This window comes from Neurospora tetraspora (assembly GCF_033439725.1).
Source record: "Neurospora tetraspora strain CBS 560.94 chromosome Unknown B0H65scaffold_2, whole genome shotgun sequence".
In the NCBI taxonomy this organism is placed as follows: Eukaryota; Fungi; Ascomycota; class Sordariomycetes; order Sordariales; family Sordariaceae; genus Neurospora; species Neurospora tetraspora.
The window spans coordinates 3972684-3996503 of NW_026944384.1; the positions used below are offsets into that span (position 1 = coordinate 3972684).

General features: G+C 52.4%; 5 protein-coding genes across 5 annotated transcripts; 1 reads left to right on the forward strand and 4 right to left on the reverse strand.

The window, feature by feature from the left end:
- Positions 1 to 1066: 1066 nt before the first annotated feature.
- On the reverse strand, positions 1067 to 9915 carry B0H65DRAFT_537482 (glycosyl transferase family 41-domain-containing protein; the record flags this gene model as incomplete). Its single annotated transcript, XM_062829073.1, has 9 exons — positions 9631 to 9915; positions 8733 to 9135; positions 3769 to 8089; positions 3162 to 3699; positions 3035 to 3045; positions 2614 to 2679; positions 2200 to 2283; positions 1421 to 1535; positions 1067 to 1152 (listed from the first exon to the last, which is right to left on the reverse strand). The coding sequence occupies exons 1-9, from the start codon at positions 9854 to 9856 to the stop codon at positions 1067 to 1069; spliced, it is 5850 nt and encodes a 1949-aa protein (XP_062684648.1). The 5' UTR covers positions 9857 to 9915.
- A 4225-nt stretch (positions 9916 to 14140) lies between these two features.
- B0H65DRAFT_115480 (putative ribosomal protein L12) lies at positions 14141 to 15447 on the reverse strand. Its single transcript, XM_062820644.1, has 5 exons — positions 15192 to 15447; positions 15087 to 15120; positions 14857 to 14977; positions 14432 to 14756; positions 14141 to 14328 (listed from the first exon to the last, which is right to left on the reverse strand). Exons 1-5 carry the CDS (start codon positions 15193 to 15195, stop codon positions 14315 to 14317), a joined length of 498 nt encoding a protein of 165 aa, XP_062684649.1. The 5' UTR covers positions 15196 to 15447; the 3' UTR covers positions 14141 to 14314.
- A 313-nt stretch (positions 15448 to 15760) lies between these two features.
- On the reverse strand, positions 15761 to 18331 carry B0H65DRAFT_420825 (uncharacterized protein; the record flags this gene model as incomplete). Its single annotated transcript, XM_062824305.1, has 5 exons — positions 15761 to 15991; positions 16054 to 17151; positions 17212 to 17986; positions 18042 to 18172; positions 18239 to 18331. The coding sequence occupies 5 exons, from the start codon at positions 18329 to 18331 to the stop codon at positions 15761 to 15763; spliced, it is 2328 nt and encodes a 775-aa protein (XP_062684650.1).
- A 1785-nt stretch (positions 18332 to 20116) lies between these two features.
- Positions 20117 to 22699, forward strand: B0H65DRAFT_115732 (uncharacterized protein). Its single transcript, XM_062820645.1, has 5 exons — positions 20117 to 20454; positions 20520 to 20600; positions 20659 to 20997; positions 21072 to 21810; positions 21898 to 22699. Exons 1-5 carry the CDS (start codon positions 20289 to 20291, stop codon positions 22472 to 22474), a joined length of 1902 nt encoding a protein of 633 aa, XP_062684651.1. The 5' UTR covers positions 20117 to 20288; the 3' UTR covers positions 22475 to 22699.
- Positions 22688 to 23788, reverse strand: B0H65DRAFT_519559 (membrane-associated proteins in eicosanoid and glutathione metabolism). The gene is made up of 3 exons (XM_062828720.1): positions 23439 to 23788; positions 23203 to 23360; positions 22688 to 23101 (listed from the first exon to the last, which is right to left on the reverse strand). Exons 1-3 carry the CDS (start codon positions 23471 to 23473, stop codon positions 22848 to 22850), a joined length of 447 nt encoding a protein of 148 aa, XP_062684652.1. The 5' UTR covers positions 23474 to 23788; the 3' UTR covers positions 22688 to 22847.
- Positions 23789 to 23820: the final 32 nt, after the last annotated feature.

A 23820-nucleotide genomic window follows, 5' to 3' on the forward strand; every position in this document is an offset into this window, starting at 1 on the left:
TATTTGCCTCCTTGCCCCTCCCAAGGTAGTCTTTGCACAGAGTGCACTTGTGTGGTAATACTGTTTCTGCCCTGACCACTCTGAGCTGCTTGTCTCGGAATGAGGAGGCCAGTGGATCGGAGGGAGGGAGGACACTCCGACAACATAACGGGAGGGTTGGCCTCTCTGGGAACTTTGAGTACTGACTGCAGTCAATGTACCAGTAACAAGTGGAAACTGGACCGAAGGTTTAACGTGAGTGCAGAAAAGCGACATACTTGATCACTCGTCGGCTTCAATCCATAGGCGGGCAGGAAAATGCTGACTGGATCAGTTGCTGATGCTTCTCGACTAACTGCAGCGGTTACAAAACCATCTGGTTTGCGCGAGTTGAGTACGGTAAGTATCACAGCTCATGATTTCAGCTGTTAGAAGGGGTAGTAGAGCGATTGATTTTTACATAATTAAGAAAGGCCGTCACTAACAGAAGGTCCATGGAGGTATTACGCCAGCAGTTTGATCTCGTAAATTACGGGTTCGGTCGGTTTCTGGCCCTCGTATCAACCCAGCGGAGGGAGGAGCGATGTCCATTGCCGTTGCAGTGCCGTGGCGGCTGTTGGATCTGAGTGAGAGTCAAGACGGAAAGGGCGAGCTGACGATGCCGACTCGGAAAGCGCAACTCAAAGGACTCATTGCATAACTTGGAGCAACGAACGGTAAGTAGAGGTACCTATCCACACCGACTCGTCCGGATGGGGTGAGTGTTACACTTCAGTTGACGGAGTGCAGGCACTCTGTGCATGCCGTTCGTTGTTCAGTTCGTCATGACTGACCACCATGACCACTGCATTCCGAGTCAACTTAGCTGGGGTAAAGTACCCTATGAGAAACTTGGTACGGTTGTAGAGTGGTTCCGTTGTTGAGCGGTTAAGAAGACACAACCGTTGCAGGGGAAGAACGGTTGCTCCACCGTTGATATCTCACAACGGTTTCTGAAAAACCATAAGGTCTCCTCCCATACAAAGGCTAGCGGAATTGGCGTGCAGTAGTCTGGGTGGTGGGAGAGAAAGAGGAAGTCGCGATGCACTCATGGCAGGAGCTTGGCCGGAGCTGGGGGATCAGTCAGATTCACCGGCCGCCGGGTGACAGTTGCAAGTGCGTGCCACTCGGCAACTACAAGACGACAATGAACATGCCACTGCGGAATGAAGAGTGCCTGTGTGCAAGGAACTATACTTGAAGTGACCAAACGGAGTTGCCGACCGGTTGGTGCGTGAGGTCAACTCTCCGGCTGCGTTCATGTTGCTGCCGCCGGCCATGAAAAAAACTCGAAACCGTAACCTGCAGTGTGGTTAAGTAACTTGAACAGCTAAGTTCCTCGTCACCGTGGCCGCGATACACAAGGACGAGGCGGTAGTATGATTCTGAACTACCTACTTACTTCTTACCAACTCATTGAACTTGGAAGCATGAGTTCTCAAGTTCCGGTTCAGAAATTGTGTCATGTCCGTCTTCCCATGACGGATACCGAATCCGCTTCTCAGATTATTGAGCTTCTACTAAGTATTCAAGTGCTGAGCGAGTGAGGACAATACTGCCACCGTCGTGGCCGTACTAATTTTCCGTCGCGGTACCGACGGAATCGGGCTGAGACGGACCAACGAGGGAATGAACTGAACTGAACCTGGCTGGTCCCCAAGGTTCAGCTTAGTGTAAGATAAGTACTCAGCTTCGATTCCAACGTTCACTCACCTGACTTCGTTGTCATCATTTGGCATTTCATGCATAGCCTGGCCTCTTCTACGTGAGTCCATTTTGGCTGACTCGGATCACGAGAAAGTGATTACTTTAGACTTCAAGTTTCAAGTGTCTCTGTCGACTCATGGTGCAGTGGTGTGAAGCAAACTGAATCACCCTCACAACATAGAGGACTAGTCTAGATTGCCGAAACCTTTTGCTAGTTATGCCACATAAGTATAGTTACCTACGTACCGTAGAGCTGCTTTCCAAACCGGCCAACTAACCAGGACTGGACGGCTAGAACGAACTACTTAGGTTTTAGGAACCGAAGCAACAAAGATGGTACGTAAATGTCATTCTCATCACTGGCTTCCTATGTTGTTCACTGCCTCTTGAAGATCGTGATTCATCCATTCCGTTGCATTATCTAACATTTCTGACCGAGTGACCCACGTCGACGCGGTACTCTCACATACTTACTGTACCTGCCCATGGTGAGTTACCACACCGAAGTACTGTAGACTGCACACATTCCAACCACTTCACTTTTTCTGTTCCTTTACCCTGTACAAGCTATTTCCTTCCTACTACTGACCATCTAGTACTCACCTCGTCCTCTGTTTCCTGTCGCTACTACTTACTTCTACTGCACTTGTCACTTCAGTCTTCCGTATGACGATGATCGGGATTTAAGAGGTCAAAGGTACCTTAGTATCACCACCGCCAAAAACAAATTATCAAGTGTCTAGGAGACTGAAAGCTACTCTATTAGCTCACCAAAATTCAGAAATGCACATAGCATTGGTAGAAAGTTATCGGCGAGTGTTTTGGACACTTGCACTGCAGTGAGAGAAGGGTGCGTGTAGATTTGGGCTGGTGAGTGCAGATGCTTACTACCTGTAGTCTTTCACGTTCTTTGAGATAAGGTCCGATCATCAATCCCCAAAAAGCATACTGGCCCTGTCAGGAACTAATTTGTTGGGCTGTCAAAAACACTCATTGTAATTGAACATTCATTGTCTGCGGTGAGTCCAGCTCGCGCTGTGTCTTCCCACGTCACCAAAATTTTGGAAATAAGCAATAACCTGAGTTGAAATTGGCACATATTTTGTGCAGAGGATTGGCCTCCTCTCCAATAACTCCGTCCGCCAAATCTAGCTTGAAAAGTCCCTGCCTAGCCACAATAAAACCAGAAAGAGAACAGTCGAATCTAGTCCTGCTAAAAGATGATGAAACCCGCCGTCAAAAACCTCAGTAGCCCTTTACCCAGCCAGCGCTTCAAAGATAGATATCCCCACCAACGCCATCAACCCACCTCTGCCACGCCTGTTCATACGCATCCTCCAAGTCCCTGACCCATCTCCGCGTATCAAACAACGCACAAGTCCATTTGCTCTCCCACAACAGCTTCCTCAACTCGGCAAGCCTTCCCACCGGTTTACCATAGTAGCTAGCCCTATAGCCACCGTGACCACCAGCACCTCCAGCACCATTATTCCCAGGCATAGGAAACCCATCCACAACCAACTCATAAGTCAACCCATTCGCAAGCTTGATCGCCCTATTCTCGTATTCATAGTCGTCGCCAGCAATCAGATCCTCAGCCGCCTGTCTTCCCGCTTCACTCTTCGGCAGCGCCCCCTTGAGAATGGACGCCGCCATGCGCGAGCACATCTTGTACTCGTACCGCGGCAGGGTCAGCAGGGGCGTACTCGACCATAAGACGTCGGCAGCGGTCGTGTGCGCGTTGCACTCGGGCGTGTCGAGGAAGAGGTCGCACACGCGGGCGCGGGCGATGTGCTGCTGCTTGGGAGCCACGTCGGTGAAGATGATGCGGCTGGCGACTTCGTCACCGGCCCAGAGCTTTGCCGTCCGGCGGAGGTTGTTTTCGCCGAGCTCGGGGAACCGGAGAAGCCACAAGACGGCTTTGGGAACGTGTGCTAGGATGCGAAGCCAGGTTCGGAACGTAGTAGGATCGATCTGTTGTACGAGAGCGTTAGTTAGTGGAGCTGCACATGCAATTTCCTCTGCAGAATGGAGGACACGTACCTTGTAGAGTTGGTTGAAGTTTCCGAGGATGATCCTGTCGTCTGGGAGGTTGGGGAAAAGCATCTTGCGCATATTCCATCGCCTCCTTTGTTCTTCTTCCCATGTCATCCCTCTCTCGTCCGAACCATCGCCTGACTGTTTGTGATCACAGCAAAAGAATGTGTCCTTGCAATAGATCAAATTCTCCGAGTATACCCAATCTTCGGCCTCGGCATCAGCTTCATCTCGGAATACATCCTCCAGACTTAGGTTGTTACGGTGTGGACGCAATGTTGATGGCGGCACTGACGTCGTATCTGCGAGCAGATAGTCACACCACTCCGCCCCAAGTGTCCCTGCGAATCCCATGAAGGCCATTTGGATTGGTGCAGGTCGTGCTGCGAAGACCTCGTTGCGAGCTCCTCTAGTATAGCCGTTGAGATTTACCAGGATATGAATTCCATCTGCAACAATCTGCTGTACCAGCCGGTCGGATGACCAGGTGCTCACATCTCGGAAAACTGGTGCCTCGCGCTCAATTTGTTGGCGGTGAATCGACTTATCGCTGGCCGTAGTCGCATAGCAGAAAGCCCTCACCCGTGTGTTGTCGTGGAATCCAAAGACGGATTGCATCAAGTGTGCCAAAGGATGGTTGTTGAAATCGGAAGATACATAGCCTATGTTGAGCTGTGGATTTGGTGGCCTCGGAGGCTCATATACCGTGGCGGGGATCCAGGAAGATCTGAGGGTGGAACACGAGATCCTAAGCGCATTCCTCTGTGAGATCATGCGGACATCCTTGGCTGTGAGGGGACATGTAAAGGTATGGAATGGTAGGACTGTAGGCGCGATTGGAACCGTGAGAGTAGCGGGAAGCCTTGGCCGAGCGTATCCAGAAGCCGACTCTTGGCCGTTGATGTACCTGTCACGATACCAACGCCGCATGGTAGCTCTTGTAGCTCGTTCGATAAGCCGTAACACCCGGGAACCTTCCCATGATCTACCAGACCATTTCCGCAACTCCGCATCCAGGTCCAGTGAACCATCAGCGATAGCAGCCCTGGCAGTCCTGAGATAAGCCATCAACTGCATGGCGGATTGTTCTTGCAAGACACCGCAACCCCAGGCAGAGGCTTCCCTCAGCTGCTGGGCAACAATGTCAACCACGCGCTGCATGAGGCCGCTTCCCTTGCCCTGTTTCGTTACGTCTTCTAGCATTCCATCTTCACCAATATGCCACCGATCATACCTGCCGTTGGCGAGCAGAACTCCGCCACGACCCCTCCAGTCGCACACTGAGTTGAGAGCAGTAGAAAGTCCACAGACTGCTTCAGCGAAATCCGGGTTGGAGGTTACGGCCCGCTTGTAGTAGATGATGGCATCGTTAGTGCGACCCCTATCCTTGACCGCATTTGCAAGATTCGTTAAGGCAATATCGAAGGTGCCATCACAGGCCACTGCCTTCTCGTACATGGAGATGGCTAGATCGAGTTGGCCGATATCCTTGAGGAGACTGCCCAGGTTCGTATGAAGATGCACATGCTTCGGATCCAACGTGAGTCCGTACTGGTAGTAAGCCAGCGCTAAAGCAAGCCCGCTCCCAGGCACAATGCCAGGAATCGTTGCCGCCGTAGAGGCATCTGGGACAGATACCTGTTGTGACGCCGTGAGTTGGACACTCGCAAGAAGAATCCCCACGTTATTAGCTGTGGATGGACTTTCCTGGAGAGAAAGAGACAGGTAGTAAAGAGCCAGAATATCACCAACACTGGGTGACTGCTGCGAGACGCCTGCACCAGAACCTCCATTGGACATGGCATCTTGCAAGATTTTGGCCAATGAAAGCAGAGCGTTGCTTGTCGTTGATACGGCCGACCTCCTCTGACTACTCGATACGACGTATTGAAGCCCAGGGAGATGACCACCGCTAGCCGCAAAAACGAGCTTGGCAGTGTGTTTTGCTCTCTCAGGAGGGAGAAGTAGCGGTGCAGATAGATTCTTTCGCGTCGGATTCTGCAGCGATACCATCCCACCACTCCCTGGATTGAGGACACTCTGTATCAGGCGGATAAGTGACCGGAGTCCCTTGACCTGTCTTCCGGCACTAATCAGAACAGCCTCCTCGAAAGCTTTGGACGCGCCGTCTATGTTCTTCAGGGAGTAGAGGATGTTCCCTTTGGCATGGATAATGCTGATCATCCGACCATTCTCGCTCCCAGGAATAGCATAGCCACTCGAACCAAAGCCTGGTTGCCTGCTATTCTCTGCAGTGACAGCAAAAAATGTCTCGGGGCTATCGGTTTTATCCCCATCATGCAGAAACGGGTCAGGGCTAGAGTCTCTGATGGTTGCCGTCGATGCTGTATCCGCTTCGCTCCCAGTCTCGCTGGCTTGATCATGTGCTGAACCAGGACTGGGCATCCTCAAAGAGCGTTGGACGAAGTCGATCACCTTGACCGCTTCTGGGCTCTTATGCCTATGGATTAGCATATTCACCAAGCTCTCCACCGCCTCCAGATAGCTCGGTCGTTTCTTCACGGCTTGCGTCCAGTGGTGCTCGGCTTCATCAGGTCTGTTCATGGAGTAAAGTGTTGCTGCCATGTGGGAAATGGCTTCAACATGGCTTTCGTCAATGCTGAGCACCCGTCTAAACCACTCGAGTGCCTGATCGTAACGCTCGAGAGCGTAATGAAGGCACCCGCCAAGCAACATACCATCCACCCACTTCCACCCACTCTGCTCACACAGGTTTGACAACACATCCAAGGCAGTCTTGGCTGCGCCAGGAGGCGAGTTAAACTCATGTTGACGCTTAGGCAGTTTGGCCTGATAGTAATGCCCTTGTGAGCCAGGCTTTGGATAGCTGTTGACACTGTCAAGATAGAGTGAGTGAAGATTAGAGTGGCCGGAGGTATAACTCAGAGGCCGCGAGGCAGCGTCGTTTTGGTTCGAGTGCTGGGGATAGCCACCGGTTGCGTCAGGACGCGTGGAAGGGGCGGAGAATTGGGGACTCAAAAGAGTAAGTGTCCTGGGCGGTCTCGGATAGGCAATCCGGTGCCCACTTCCAGGCTTAGTCGCCTCGCAACGATGTAGGTGATTCAAATATAGGACTAGATCGTTATATGCCTTGTGGGCTAAATGTAATGCCCGATCTTTGAAGTGAGCTGGCGACGAGGGCTCCCCGATGCCTTCTCGAGAGCTGCCGCCTGGTTTTGAGTTCATATACTGATTGTTACCGCCGACATATGTGGCATGTGGCGTGAAATGTACTTGACCATAGCGTGAGAAGCCATCATCGAGAGGGTAGGCTGAAAACGGCAATCTGAGCGAGTGTGCTTGACCCGGCCCGTAGACTTGAGGAAGACTCTGCTGGATAGCCGAGTTCGGGGGGACGAAAGCGCTGTCAACGACCGCACCTGGTTGTGCGTAATTACTCCCTAGACTGAACGAGTTTCGAAAGTCAGGAAAGACACCGTCTCTGTATACCGCAGGTTGTGGGAGCGCCGCGGGACTGTACACTCCTGGAGTCATGGACTGGTTGTAATAGCCAGGCCCCAGAAGTGGTTGCAGATTGGACACGGTATGATGACCAAACTGGGGGATGGGCGGCGCAAGGAGGTTGCAATCTGCTGCACCAAAACCTTGCCCCACGTTTGGCGGACCAGCTCCCCAGCCCAGCGGTGTTACGGGGCCCGACTTGAGCGAAAGCGTCTCAGCAGCCGAAGCGAGGCTTCCTGGGGTCAGTGGGACAGAATACGGCCAGGAACCGGCGGGTACGGAATGCTGAAGATTGCTGGACGTTGAGGAGCCAGAGAGCCCAGGATCGACAGTGCCGAGAAAGAGCCTTGATGGGCCTGGAAGGGCCATCTGCTTCAAGGGAGGTGGCCCGGATGCCAGGTGTGTCAGTGAGCCATCGTAACCATTGTCGATAGTTCCTCTCGGAGTTTTTCGTCGGAGTGAGTGTTCGGCGCTGTGGTCTGGTGCGTGGGATCGGTGAAAGGTGGTCGTGATGCGGTGCAAGGTGGGCTGGGTGCTGCGAGAAGGGAACGACCGGGGTGTCGCGATCAAGTTGCTAAGATGGTGTTCATGGAGGTTCGACGGCGGTTGGTGGCTTTGTTGGTGGCCTTGTTGGTGGCCTTGTTGGTGCCCTTGATGCCCTTGTTGGTAGTGCGAAAAGCCCTGATGGTGAGTGAAGTAGTCTTGTCCGTGCGAGTGCCCATGTTGTGCTTGAAAGGAGCCGCGATGGTCGAACGATGGCGGCACCATACGGTGCATCTGGACCAGATGTGTCATTGTATCATCTAACGACGGCCAGACCGAACGCGTGTAAACCTTGCGAAAGCTGATCAGGATTGGTAAGTAACTGGAGATGGAGAACGAAAACAGGTCCAAGGATGGGTATAGAACTCCGGGTTAAGCAGGTGATGGAATCATGGAAAACATGCGAGACTAGAAAGGAGTGACGGGAAGTTGAGCTGGCGAAGAGCTTGAAGCCTGTCGAGTTGGATCAGGCCGAATACTTGGTTGCTCGCCGGTCAACGCATCCTGAGAATGTTGGTGATGGTGATTTAACGAGCGGCCATCCAGAACTCGAACGTCAACGAATCGGTCGGACCAGGCGCAAGACCCGTTATCATCTGATACCAGCGGTGATGCTGAGATGAGGGTTTCTGTTTCGTTTGGCCCCAAGTCCTGTCTTCCTTCTTCTCACCTTTCCGCTTGTCCAAACTCCCGTCAAGAACAGCCCCGCACGTGGGGGGTCTTCTCGCACAGCGCGAAGCAAAATTCTGTGATGAACCGTGATGGCCAAGCAACCAGCAATCCTTGGCCAATCAACCAGCCCCGATTGCCGGTGCCAGCACCTTGCGCGCCCGTGCCAGAGGCCGAGAGATAAAGACAGACGACAGCGCCGAGTAGGGCGTGAGGTTCTTAAACGCGAATTAACGGTCTGAGTGCGGTGCGGATGTGGGTGCGGGTGCGGGGACCTTGGGCGAGCGGGAGCGAACAAGTGTGGATCAGGTCTGACAGCGGCGACGACGTCCAAAGATACGTATAAACGGAGACGGCGAGGACGGGGCTCGAACTCGGGACTCCGGACTCGAAATGTAGAAGTAGCGCCGGAAGGTGGAGCAATCTGGTCCGGATATCTGACGCGCGTACTGTGTGTCGATTCGTACTGCAGGGCACTTGCGGCCGACACTGACTGCGGCCCGTTGGACAGCGAATTTCCTGCAATGTTGAGGTAAGTATTGGGAGAGAGATCGGATGGAGGCGATTGCAGGAGGAAGCGGTTTGAAGGTCGGTTTTGCAGTTCAGTTTGTTGCAGCAGGAGAAGTTGAGGTGTGAGTTCTGTTGGAGGTGTCGACCGGAGTTGGTTCCTTAACTCCACTGCATTTACAATTGAAGATTGGAAGGACCAGCCCGGTCTTCATGTGCCTGCCGTGCTGCCCTACCCTATACGCGGCAAGAGCCAATGTCTGATATTGTCGATCCAGTAAAGCGGCCGAAGAGCAAAGAAGGCACAAGAGCGACCAAGAGGCACCAGAAGACATCAGGCGGTGCCCGGGCACATTCGCACCTGCGGCCTACCAACGGAACCACACGGAACCTCCCTGCCTGGCTCGCCTGGGACGCTATCAGCCCGGGGGCCCTGCTGTCCGCCTTCTGCACCCCTGTCGCCTTCCACTTAGCCCCCCGGTTTGGCGTGCTCCAGTGGGAAGGAACCTGCGACTAGAGGGGGCGGGGCGTGGGGGACGCTAATTAGCTGGTCAGGAACAATATCTGCGACATCATGCATATTCGGCCATAATTCTCTCAACACACTACTGTACGGTTCAAATAATGAGGGCGTGTCCTGTAAATGTGTCTATCGAGAGTCTTTACAATTGACTACCTTAGGCACAGACTTCAAGACGCATGTACACGCGGACACAGTCGAAGCACCTTCACATCCAGTACCACCACCATCACTCATTTCAGCATCAGCAACGGAAAAGCCGTCACCAATAGAGCGCCATGCGAGACGTATGCAGCCTTCCAACAGGCAACATGAGGTGGGAAACAGGGTTGCACTCTGCATCTTGTCACTCCATCTGATTTGCCTCTCCATTGGTGGCCTGGCCCGCCCAGCAACTGCGCCCACTACCCAGAGCGACTACAAGAAGAGGTATCTCTCCTGCTCTCGTTCAACTAACACGACATGAGCAGCAGCAATCCCTAGTAACCCTACGGGCGTGAAGCCGTGAACATCGTCCTTGATGAGACCAAAAGGGTCCTCTCGGTTCTCCCCTCTCCTCTCTCTCCCCTCCAAAGCTACCCAACCCAACCCCTTCTGCCTCTGATTGTCATCAGCAAAATGCTGACCGGGAACAGGGGAGAAGGATCGAAGCAGCATGGCCGGGCGGACGGACTCCCCGCCAGAGAAAAGGGTTCCATATTGTGGACAGGTACCCCGTAATCATCCTCATCTTTTACATAAGTACCTCCGCTTCGTTTTACCACTTGTTATGCCCATCGTCCCCGGTCACACGAGACATCGGCCGTTGTATGCAACTGCTCCCAATGACTGCGGCGATCCGCATGGCTATTTTCATCCATGAGCCACCACCGGAACCAAGGAAAGATTCAGAACATCAGGAAGTCCACCAGAAGCTTTGAGCTTGTCACTCCAGTCACCCGCAAGAAGGGCAAAGCCGAGATGCTACTGGCTCAAAATCCCTCGATAGAGGGTGAGCCTTGCGCGAGCTCTCGCATACTCCCAAAGAAACCTGCATCTTCTTCCTTTTTCTCCCCGTCATCGACATTTGACAGGCTAGCCCACCACTTCCATCACAACGCTAGATCTTTCTCGGCACCTCGGCAGCCCCTAATGAGCTTGCCCCTTGGCGCCCTGTGGCGCCCTGGATCTGCTGAATGGATGGAGCCGTGGGAACCAAATCCAACATGGTGCAGCACGTCTATCACATTCGCTTCTCTTCTCATTGCCCATTATCGGATGACTTGGAGGGAGTCATGCTTGCTTATTCTCCTCGATTAACCATCACCGCCATTGCCGATTGAGTTGCTTTCGCCGCACCAAAACATGCTTCTGCTTCGCTGCCCCTTCCGAAGAGATGCCTTGGAGTAAGCAGCGGCAAAAAGAAACAACCTCTTGCTGAAACAACGAAAAATGTGAGCTCAGCTGTCTCAGGCCTTACGATACCCCTCCTCCCCCACCTTTCTGGTCAGATCTTGGTGGGTTTGGCAAGAAAGGGTGGTCCGGTCACATAACCGGACCCGGCGGTGGTGTCCTGGGCTGCAGCCAGCCAACGGTGGCCAAGAGCCCGGGGTCCATATTCAGCGGGCGCGCAACCGACATGTGTCACACACATATACACGAGGCGCAGATGAACAGCCAAGTCGGATCTTTACACAGGCGGACAGGCTTGTGACATGAGAGTAACTTCTCAAGTATCCCGTTGCTGCCGCCATTTTGTTCAGTCAAGAAAGAAATTCCACCGGCCATATCACCTTTTCAACCGGATGAATCGCTGACATCAACAGGTACTTTCATTTCATGAGAACTTCCCTGGACCAGCTGAACGAGTTCCGAGCGATCAAACGCCCCTTTCACCACGGATTCATCCGAAGTTGCCTGATGAGCTGGCCGTTTGATGAGATTCAACACCTGTTGGACAGTCCAGGGCTCTTGATGAACTTCGCTTCTCGTTTCTGGGTTTCTTCCCTGTTTGGAAGATAGTAAGCGTGGGTACTTCTTCCCGCCTCACCTCTCAGGAACGTTTCGTTATACAGGGCGGACCACCGAAGTTATTACGTGCCGCACACGTTTGAGACGACTCACAATGCTGTACCACCAGAGCTAAGCAGTGTATATATGGCAAGCCAACTTAATCTTGCCTACATAGCACGGCGATACCTACACCCACCTGCCGACATACATTGCTACCGAGTACTACCCATAGATGGAAGTAAGCTGCTGCGCATACATACATCTATAGCCACACACAATGTGTGATCCGGATTCTCACTGGTAGGTATCACACAGCCGCAATGCGGGCAATCTAAAACATCAGGACGAGTGGACGGTCAAGTCACTTACCCTACCGTCGCTACCAATGTCCCAATATTCCAAGAATCCGAATCCCTATGTTCTATCCAGCGGTGGGGGCCATGAGATATGATGATTCAAAACGAAACAATCATCAAGTTATATGAGATTCACATCGACAAAGGCCGAAATGTTTTGTTCATAGGTACCTTGTCCACGAGAGAGAAAACATGCCTGGATGAAACAGACAGGCAGTTTTGTTTCTCCCAGTCAGCGAAAGGATGTAGGTGTAGACATATAAGTCCTAAACATCGAAACAGTCGTTCACGAGAAACAAGATATCATGGGGGGGGGAAACACTTGTTATGTATAATAACACACAAAGCCCATCATCCTTCGGTTACTTGTAAAAAGCAAAGGTAAGGTTCCTTTACGTAGAAAAGACAGACGTTGGTTGTCCTTGGGCAATGATATATGAGGATATATATATGTCATACAGCGAGTCCAGTGTATAAAAGCCAATTCTCAGAGGCACATGAAACACATAAAAGGAAAAGAAAAAAAACACAAGACATACAGACTTCTGCCCAGGTACCCACACTAATGAGAGTTTGAGTCCAAAAGAAGGTTTCAATGCAAGTTACTTACTTGATGGTGACATATACAAGACTGCCCCGGTAGATTGATTGTATCCCAATTCCCAAACAAATGTGCGGTTACCTATCATGCTTTGATCACCCGGACCATAACACCCCAACCAATTTGACACCGGTCACGACGGAATCCCGTTGTCCTATCCTTCCTTCCCTTTCCCTCCACTCCCTTCCTGCTTCGTTTAATACGTTCGACAAGAAACAATTCCATAAACCACGAAATGCTACTACGACCATCACAGCCATCTCCTCCAAACCTTAAATGATTTTTAGAGATACTATATCACCTACCTAACAAAATCCTCGTCGGTCAGGAGGACCCTATGTTGCATTGAGGATTGATATACATCTACGGATAAGCGACGCCTCAAATACACATTTACATGGCATGGCACGGCATGGCACGGCATGGCATGGCATCACGTATGTATGTTCGCATTGCATACCTACCTATATATACCTTATCTATTTCTCATTCTCGTACATTGCCAGTGCATGTATCGTACCGTAGGTACCAGGACAGACAGTTGAAAACAGGTCCAATCATGCATGCGTGGTTCTAGCGGCGTGGTGAACTTGAAGAGCAGACAGACAGAATTAAGCGGATGACGATGTTAAAACGGACAGGTAGAGATGTATAGTATAGTGAAGAATTACGATGACCGAGCGAACCTTAGATTATACAGTACAACTAGTGAAAAAGGAGTTTGTGATCGAGGTGAAGTGACATGGAAGTGCCGGTATAAACATGCTCGAAGAGAGCGGGATAGTGCCTGCCAGTGTTCGGATACTCAACCTTGGGGTACCTGTTGGCCGATGTAGCTGTTGGCTTTGAGAACAACACTTACTGATTCCTCATTCCGCATCAAACAAGAGTGGGTTGTGAAGACTGGACTACAAGTGAGCAAGAAAATTGCTAGGAAAAGGACTGGGAGGATCTGAGCTGGTGATGGCCTGGTCTGTAGATGCTGGGCACGATAGGCAGGAACCAAGGGGCACACCGGGGAACGGGCGGGTGCCGTCTTGCCATCAAGACAAAACCGATTCGGACTGCACAACGGTTCAAGAACGGGACGGCATAAAGATGCACCATGGTTGTGTGTCTATCCCCTGATATGGTACCGAAGCTCGCGAAGACAAGCACTTCCTGCAGCTACCTTGATGTTGAACAGAGGTTGGAATATCAACCTAGTTCATCACCAAAGAAGTACGGTAGTCATTACCGCCGTCACACCCCCAGATTGTTTATCCCGTTGTCACAGCTAAAGGCATTGGGCCCGAACTTCTTTAAAAACATTCTTCTATTTGCTATCTCGGTTTCGACATAATCGCTTGTCGGAGAAATCATCGTATGTGGAATAAATCGATCGGCAGGGCGACAAACAGACATGGGCGAGAGGAGATGTAGACCTAAATGATGGACCTCGACCTTCCACAGCAAAAGCCAACGGAACCCGTGGTGAGTAATAGGACATTTTAATCTTCCTGAATTGAAAAGAATAAAACCGGGAGTGACCATGGAGAAGGAGTCAAACTCGGGTGAACTTCAGGGACCGCATAGTCAGTTGGGGGCAGAAACATATCACACACAAAATCGAGGGGGGATGGTTGGAGGCAATGGGTAGGGGTTCGGCGCTGCGCTTATTCCTCGAGTGTCTCGCAAACCTAGATACCGTGTCCAAGTGTCGTAATGGACGGCTGTATACAAAGTGCACACATCATAAAGGCGAGGAACACGACGGCTCGGCCTTCAAATCGTCTTTGGTGATTTTTGATTTGCCGTCGTTTGGCAAGCCTGATCGTAAAGCAAGCCCTGAACTCCTAAACACATGCCAAGAATCCCAATCCGACCTTTTGTGGCCGACATTTACTCCTCGGGGACTGTAACAAGTCAGCAGGGGCGCTCACAACCGAAGCCAAAGGGGGACAAGCGCAAGATGCGCCCATCATGGCGGCGCATGAAGCGCAATGGGGAACAACGTACTATCGATCTCGCCGGCGTGGATAGCCTCCTGGACGGCCTTGGGGCTCTTGCCATCGACCTGGCAGCCGACGGAGAAAGCGGTACCGAGAACCTCGAGGACGGTGCCCTTAAGCTCCTTGGAGAAGGACTTGAAGCGCATGGTGCGGGCGATCTCGATGATCTCATCAAGCGAAACAGACTTGTTGTGCTTGATGTTCTTCTCCTTCTTGCGGTCCCTAGGGGGCTCCTTGAGCGCACGGATGACGAGCGCGGAGGCGGTAGGGACGACGGAGACGGCCGCCTGACGGTTCTGGATGGTGAGCTTGACGGTCACGCGGAGACCCTTCTGTATTCGTTGAAAATCGCATTGTCAGAACTGTATTCCCCTTTCGTTTCGCTCATTGCGTCGTTCATGCAAAGTCGGATAGAGAGCCAGAATTTCGTACCCAGTCACCAGTAGCCTTGGCGATATCTTCTCCGACCTTCTTGGGGGAGAGACCAAGAGGACCGATCTTGGGGGCAAGAGCCGACGAGGCACCAACCTCACCACCGGTGGCCCGGAGGGTGCTGCACACAGAAACCGCCCGTCAGTATATCTGTAATTCGTGTTCGTCGCGCGTATCGTGTCGCATCGAGTCGCCTCGAGCGACGGATCGTTGGGTGGGTGTGTTCTTACATAACCTTCACCTCATTAGGATCAAACTTGGGAGCTGCAAATTGGGCATATCGTCAGTTTCGTGTCGTCAATCAATGCCAGGCAAATAGTAGGGCCATAACTTACGCATGGTGACGGCTGGTGATTGTCAAGATGCACTTGGATGGTGTTCGTGGGAAGGAGGAGACCGTACCGAGGATCCAAGACAACAACGAAATCGAAAAAATCCCAATTGTGGGATCTGAACCTGCCTGCCCTAAGATTTTGGCTGTGTGTGGCTGGTGCTTTTGGCGGGGTACCAGCCACAAAATGACAGCTTTCAGCCACAATCCATCCCGTTTCATGCTTCGGTTAGCGCCGTGCTGCAACCGCTACGTTCGCCTGCCAACACCTGCCAAACCAGGGAAAACAACCCCCTGAATCTGAATGGGGACAGAAGGCCAAGGCCTCCAATCTGCCGCCCAGAAAACCACAACGACATCCCATCGGTGGCAAAACTCCAAATGGGACTGGAGATGGAAAAGAACAGCGCACTGGATTCATATTAATGATGGGATCTATTTTTGTGCTCGTATAAGTCCACATAAAACTAACGCTAGATAATTCCAACAAAGTCGTCCACCGCTTCCGGGGCTTGCATTCAACTTCTTCACCCACTTCCAACAGCTCACTCGGTCTGTCCACTGCTCTCACATTTAGTTGGTTCCACTCACGGCAAGCTTCATGAGATGCTCCATAAAGGTCTGCAGAGAAACATCGTCGGTGAAGATAGTCTGGGCGCTCTGAGCTCCAACACCGCCATAGGCGCCAGCACCTGATGTATGAGTAGTGGAAGGGTTAAGCTTGGAAAGCAGGAAACGAGCTTGGGAACCGCCCTGGTCGCAAACAATGAAACGAGGGAGAGGGAAACGGTCCGTGATGAGATCCTGTACACAGTTAGAAAAAGCCCCAACATAATTCCATCAAAATGGAAGAGGAGACAACTTACTCTTGCATCTTCCTTGGGCTGCTCCAAAAGTGCAGCAAAGTTCTCGTATCCCTCTTGGTCTTGGTAGCCGGCCTTCCTCCATTCCGCGATCGTCTCACCATGGAAGATCAGAATATGGAAGAAGGTATCGAGCAGAAGGATGTGGGTAGGCTGAATAGAGGTAGAGTCGAGCAGAACGGGGACACCGCCTTCTTGGTCGAATGTGTAGGAGTCGAGCGTTGGTTGAATCATGATGAGGGAGTTGCTAACATCCTCATGGTTGAGAACATGCCGATAGAATGCGGTCTCATCGGGAGAGTTGTTAAAGACTTGCAAGAACTGACTCCTGCGCAAGTGGAACATGAACTGTGGGTATAGCGTAAAGTTCTTTTCCAAACGGAACGATGACGGGTCGTCCTTGCGGTAATCGGCAAACCTGGCGCAGAGCCTGATAAGCATGCGGTCAACCCACCGGAGCACGTCAGGCCCATCGTCAACCTCCGCCTTGAAAACAGCAATACGCGACATGAGGACGGCTGCCGCCTCTTGGTCGAATGACTGCGCGATGGCCGGGTCTCCGGCAGGGCCGCTGAGGTTCCGGGCAATGGTGGTCACCCGAAGGTGGAAGTGGCCAGACGAGTGCTGGTAATAAGTCAGGAACTGCATCATGCCCTTCTGAGGACTCTGCATGTTCTGGGATGGGCCACCTTGGTTGGCGATTTCGAAGTAGATTCCGTAGCTGGAGCTGGGGTCGATACCGCACATCTTCCACGTGCAAGTGTTACCGATGCCGCACTCGGTTTCGCCGACGGAAGTCGATTTCTTGTTGAGAGAGACGGCGTGACCAATCAACCCAGTAACCTTGAGTTCCTTCGTCGTCAGTACTTCCAAAACGGCATTGAAGCCCATCATCAGATTGTCATCCGCGTCCTTTTCGAAAATGCGAACAAATGACTGCTTGAACATGGATGAGGTGAAGCTGTCCGTCAGGATCATGTGGCCACCAGTCGAGTTGCACAGACCCTTCATCTCAAGCAGACCAACTTGATCAAGACAGCCGGCAAAAATATCAATGGTGTGGCCGTTATGCGCAGTTCGCTTAGCGAGATTGTCGTAGAACTATAGCGGAGGTCAGCATGACACGAACTGTTTCCTGCATCACAACTTGTAAAGACGTACCTTGAGCGCCTTCTTGTAATACTTGATGTTGTCACGGTCGATATCGTGATGGGAGCGGATGGGCTCTCTCAGCTCGGGGCCAACAACCATGCCAGGTCCCTCAGTGGCCGGACCACCAGCAAAGAGCATAATGCGACCACCGGCATTCTGGAACGAAGTCTCAAGCAGGCCAACAGCAACGGACAAAGCAACACCTGTGCAGCGCAAGGCTCTGAGGTTGCTGGCAACAGGCCAGGGATCCTTCTGAAGCTGCTCAATGGCCTTGGTCAACTGGAACTCGGCCTGAGAGACCGGAAGCAAGAACCTTGAAGCAGGGCCGGCCGGGAAGGGCCTGCCAGGCTGCTGCATAGGCATGCCCGGGCGCATAGCAGGTTGTACGAGCCCAAGCATCTCCTGGACCTGCTTGGCCGCGTACTCCTTGTTACCGCGGAAGACATATGACTTGGGGCACTCGGTGTAGCCAATCTCGTGGACCTGGGCCATGGTGCCGTATGTGATCAGACCGACGAGGGCGTGCTCGGGCAACAGGCTCAAGCTCATGATGAGCGACTCCTTGAGGGCAGCCAAGCTGTCCTCCTCCTGGCACGTATCGACGACATAGAGGAAGATCGGAGGGGCGGGGGCGGGCCGCGAGAGCCTGTACTCGATGGTGGTGTTGGAGGGGTGCAGCTCGGGCGGGATCGCATTTGCGGTGATGTCCTTGTAGTGTGGCGGGAGAGGATTCCTCGAAAGACAGAAGGGGCAGATCCACAGGCGGGCGCGCACATCGACTTGGCTGGGCGAGGGTATCAGCAATAGGCGCAACAACTCGGGGCGACGAGAGGGCTCACCAGTAGGGGTTCAACACGGAGCGGCAGGGCTGCTTGCAACTGACGGGGTCGAACTGCAGCAGAGGCGTGTCGGGCTTCTCCTTGAGAGGGGTATAAAGGGCGCCGATGGGGACGACGAGTCTGGAAGCTTCCTGTAGAAAGGGTCAGCGATTAAGGGGTTGCGCGAAGTGGTAACTATGCGAAAGAGCGGAACTGACCATGCGGGTGCTGGGGAAGACATTCCAGCTCAGACGAACGCCATCACGGTCCTCGACCTCGCCCCATTGCTCCTTGAGGGCTTCGTAATCCATGTTGATGTCGACGGCGTCCTCGGTCGATGGTCGCAGTCGGGGATAGAGAGGAACAGAGGGGTGGTGGTGTCGGTGGTTGTCGATTAGAGGATTAAGGGAATTAATGTGGATGATCGTCTACGCGGTGGTAGCTCCAGAGACACGGGGCGAGCGGCGGGCAACGGGCAACGGGCAACGTCGTCGGGCGGCTACGTGCAAGGTGTCATTAGCTCCGAGACCTGGAACGCACGAGACACTCTCGACATCCACCGTCTTGCGGCAGGCGTCGGCGGGACCTGAGGCTGGATGTGGAAGCTAGGGGGAAAAAGCGGGCTCCGTGCGAGTACCGCGGGGGGGAGCAATAAGGTACGTACGGGATCCCGGCCGTGTGTCGGGTCTCGCCAGGAAGATGCAACAACTGAAGAACTTCTTTTTTGGAGCTTCTGAAAATTCAAGGTCCACTTTGAAAGTGTTGACCGCCATCCAGGAAGCCTTGCTCAAGATCAAAAAGTTGACGACACGCTGCTCTTCTGCAATCGGCCAAGTGGTTGCGACAGGTGATGGGACGAAGGTGTTCAGAAATATATTTGCGGCTCTGTTGTCATTTGCTCCCCTCCAGCCGTTGTTGAAAAGGACAGGTACCTCGTTCCCTCCAACGAAAGGCAGCTCTGCTGACAGGCGACGGGAAGCTGTCTAACAGCTGGCAAGTAGCCGCCGAGCTGACGCCACTCACCACTCACCTCACCGTCTCACCGTCTCACCGTCTCACCGTCTCACCGTCTCACCGTGGTGAACTGCATCTCCTCAATCCCAGAACGCTTGCAAGTCCTCTTCCGCTTTCCCGGTGCAGTGATGTTCCCGCACCGTTGGATCATGAACGACAGACATCATTGGCGAATCGCGACGGGAGCACTATCCAGATCCCAAGTTTCCCACCCTATAAGCATTTAGTCCGGCGTATATACCTCCCAACACCTCAACACATCCAAATTTCCGTTCCTTTCACCAAGAAAATCGCGAAGACTTTTGCACCAGCTGCCCAAAAATTGCTGGGGAACTCCTTTTCGCAACTCAGCTGGCCCCAAAAGGGGGCTTTTTGGGTGAACTGTTGCATTCTGGGTTGCAGAGCACGTTTGCTGGAAGGAACACCTGTGCACTTCGAGAAAGGGAATTTTTTGGGATCTGGATAACGACCCCCATTCGCGACATCTCGACATGAAAATGGAAACCTATTCGGCATCATATGCTCGCCATCATCATGGGAGCCTGGGGAGACGTCAAGCTTTTGATTCCGATGCCCTTCAGCTCCAGCCATGATTCTAACCAGTGGCCGACTGGCCGTTGAGTCTGAGCTAGCTCTGATTGGGCTGCTCGCATCTCAATCCTACCGCTCGGTCTTATGTCGATGCCTATCACCATGCCAGCATTTGGTCTTCTTCAAGGAACCGTACCCTGCTCGCGCACCCTGTTTCAGCCCACCGTGTCGAGTTTCCGCTCCGGTGCATGACCAAATTACTTTTCGTGTAACCGTCGGGTTATCCTGAAGAATCCATCTGTCGCGGGGGAAGCCCGTTAAAAACACTCGTTCGCTCGCTGGCTCAGTCAATCAAGGTAAATTCGCGGCTGTGCTGCATAGCACGAACGCTCTTCGGGGATCACCCCCTCGAGCCCCTCTTCAAGTTACTCGACGAGTAGTGATCAGCCTTATTTGTTGTGTAGTGCTGACTTGATGCAACCCCTGGGTACGCCAAGTGGGCGAGCAGCCACCAGGTAGCAGTCCACGATGATCCGACCTCGTCTATAATCATGGTCGGATCCTATAGGGTCATCACCTACCACCATGTCTCAATGGCGCTTAAGGTGGGTAGGAAGCTGACACGGGTAGCATATTGCCCAAGAATTCTTCTTCCTCTCCCATTCTTCTTTTTCCCTTTTCTCTCTTGTTGCATTTTTCATATCTCCGGTGAAATCAGACATCATGGTCAGGAGGTCGACTCCCGTTTTATGGTGTGTAATACAGCCATGGATTTGCCAGGCGGCTAGCATTACCACCCTCCCCAAGCCAGATGATTCAGTCGTCCTTCCACGGCAGGTCAACGGTGACGTGAGTTCCTCGACATTTCTGCGCAGAGGCTATCATACGTGTGAGCATTGCCGTCATTGTCTTTTTCCTCAGTACACCATGACCATTGGGCTAATTGAACCAAAGCCGCGGTTTTGGACGGGCGAGTGTACATTGACGGCGGCGAGGTTTCGTATTACAGCGGTACCAACATCAACTTTCAATACTGTAAGACTACTCACAAACAAATCGTCGAGCTTACAACACCATTCTAACTCTACCCTAGCCAACTCGTTGCTTTCTATCGATTTAACCGAGGACTGGACAAGTGATTCAGTCCGGTTCGACTCAACATCCAAACCGTCTGGTGCCGCCAACCTCGATGGCGGAGGAATCTGGGTAGACGAGACGGAAGGTGTCCTATACACGGGATTCGCTGGCACCAAGTCGAATTTTGGAGACAACGCCAATCAGCCTCAAGGCCTATGGTCATTCAAGCCGGATGGTAAAGGAGGCGGAACCTGGCAAAACCTGAACAGCACTGCGGACAAGACATTTACGGAAAAACCGAGACCGTTCAAGGGCAAAGTAGCCAGTGGCAATGGCGTTGGTTACTTCCTCGGAGGTACGCAAGCTTTTTTTTCCCCGACCTCGAAGACTTCTTTGTAAGTGATCCGTGAAGCTGACCTCGATCAACAGGCTTAGATGGGTGGGGCACCAATGAATCAGACTTCCGCTCGGGACCGGTGAGTGGCCTTCTCACGTACGACTTCGCGTCGAAGAAGGCCATCAACACATCCGTCTCCCTTGCTTCCACCCAAGGATCGGAGCAATTTGGCAGTATGCTCTACGTGCCCAACTTTGGCAAAAAGGGAATCCTGGTTTCCGTGGGAGGCCTCATAGGGAGCTTACCGACAGCCCGAGCCGATGACAATGACAAGCTGGGCTCCATGGACAGCGCACGCATCTTCGACATTGACAGCAATGCTTGGTTCGAACAAAGCACATCGGGCACCTCGCCCGCGCCAAGGCAGGAATATTGTATGGCAGGAGTGGCATCGGACAACCAGACCTACGAGATCCTCATCTACGCCGGCTGGGGTCGCAATCTGGGCGCCGTATCTGTACCCTTCGACGATGCCTACGTGCTCACCCTGCCCGGGTTTTACTGGACCAAAGCTCCCTACACGGCACGGAATCCCAGACACGCGCTCAGCTGCAACGGGGTCGGTGGTGGTCAGATCATAACAATCGGAGGCGTCGACACTACTAGAGAAGGACCCGACACATTGTATAAGGGGGTTTTCACGACCAGCGATCCCTTCCCACAAGGCATCGCGGTGTTTGATCTCGCTACCTTGAAGATCACAGACACTTACACAGCGAACCGAACCTCGTACTCGCCTGCCCCTGCGATTCAGTCGTTCTATAACGACAAGTAAGTGACCTTTAACACCCCACCGGAAAACATAGCAAAACAAAGCAGAATAAATCACTAACCACCTCTCCCTTCCACCACAAATAGAGGCCGAAAACCCGAGTCCGGCTTCACCAACAGCCAACTAGAGTCCGTCTTTGCCAACCAAAATTTTAAAGCCACCAACAATAGCGACGCCTCCTCGCCCCCGACTCCCTCAGACTCCTCCTCACCATCGCCCTCCGGCTCAACAGACCCCTCCAGCAGCAGCGGAAGCAAAAGCAGCAGCAGCAGCAGCAAGGCAGGGCCCATCGCCGGCGGCGTGGTAGGCGGCGTCGCAGCCATTGCCGCGGGGATAGCGCTGGGCTATTTCCTCGCTCGCCGACGTACTACTAAGAAAAAGGGACTGTCTGAAGAAGGGGAACACCAAGAGCAACAACAGCAGCAACAACAACAATCGCCGCAGCAGGGACAACAGCAAGTACAACAGGAAACCAAGTGGCAGCCGGGGGGTTACGAACCTTATCCTGGTGGTGGTGCTCCTGTTGAGGCGCCGTATACTGATGGTACTGGGAATGGATACAGCGGGGATGGATTGTACCAGCATCAGCAGGTTCATGAGCTTTCACCGCATCATGTTGTTCATGAGATGCCGGAGAGGCGGAATGTTAGTGAGATGCCTTGAGATTTATGGTGGTGACGGTGAAAGGATGGATGGTGGTCAACATGACGAAATTAGATGAGACGAGTAATGGTGCGCTATGTAAGGGGACGGACGCTATATCACCTATTTTTTTGGTTATACCCTTTTTCATTCTTTGACGAAGAACTTAAATGGAGATAGACGTTGATTCGATAAATTGGGGGTTATCCCTTCAAATGAAACGAGTAGACACACATAAAATGGTGAACCGAGTGGTTGGTTATTCACAACATAGGTGACTGGCTACTGTTGCATTTCCTGTTTCTATTTCCACTTTTATCTGGATGTCTTTTTTTTCTACTTCAAGCCCCCCCCATCCTCCATTCTCACCACCTCACTCACACCTCCGCTCCATTTAGTAAAAAGCCATCTGCACAGCCGTATACGCCGCCGTCAACTTAAGCGTCGCCAAGCTCAACGAAGCCAAAAGGCCGAACTTGGTGCGGCCCTGGGGTCCTCCCTTGGTGTACCCGACGGCGTAGAACACCCTGCTCAAGCTCCACAGACCGCCCAGAGCGCCGGCGAGGACGGGGTACTTGAGACCCGCGATGAGCATGGCGCCGATGGCGGGGGTGAGGTTTTCGGTGAAGTTGGCGTGGGCGCGTTGGGCTTTTTTGGTTGAATGTTAGCATTGAGTGCTAGGAGGGTTATGAAAAAAGTTGGGGGCGGGTAGGTAGGTGGGGGGAAAGAATAAGGAATGGATAGCATACCGCAGTTAAAGGCAAAAGCCTTGGGGTCCTTCTCGGCTACCTCCTGAGAGGCATAGGCGGCGGGATACTTGACGCCCGAGGCACTGCGCTGCTTGCCGGTGTTGATGGAGTGGAAGATGTTGACGAAGAAGGTGGAGACGGTGGCTAGGAGGACGTAGCTATAGTGTGTGTATGTTAGTACGAGACCATCAAATGAACGGTGAGGGATGATGATGATGAATGATCATGTTACTTACCCGTACTCGTCGGGGAGAGTCACGATGATAGCCATTTTGCTTGTTTTGTTGTGGTGAGGTTGATTTAAGCTATAAGAGGTAATGGTGAAGAAGAGTAAGTCAAGGTAAGTGATATGTTGTTGACAAGTCTGAAGAGCAAGATGGTCTACAGAATGAGGGAATGAAGGAAAGACCTCTCACGATATCTCCTGACTATTTAACGGTTTTACTTTCAATCCTTTCCCTAGCCTCTTTCCTCTTTTCGGTGATATTAAAAGTTCACTTATAACACCGAAATTGATTAGTCAACCGTATTCTATGATGAACGCGTAATACGCATTGTATCCGCCAAAAACTGACCAGGTAACACCCCCCATCAAGAGGTGGTCATCTGTGGAGTTTC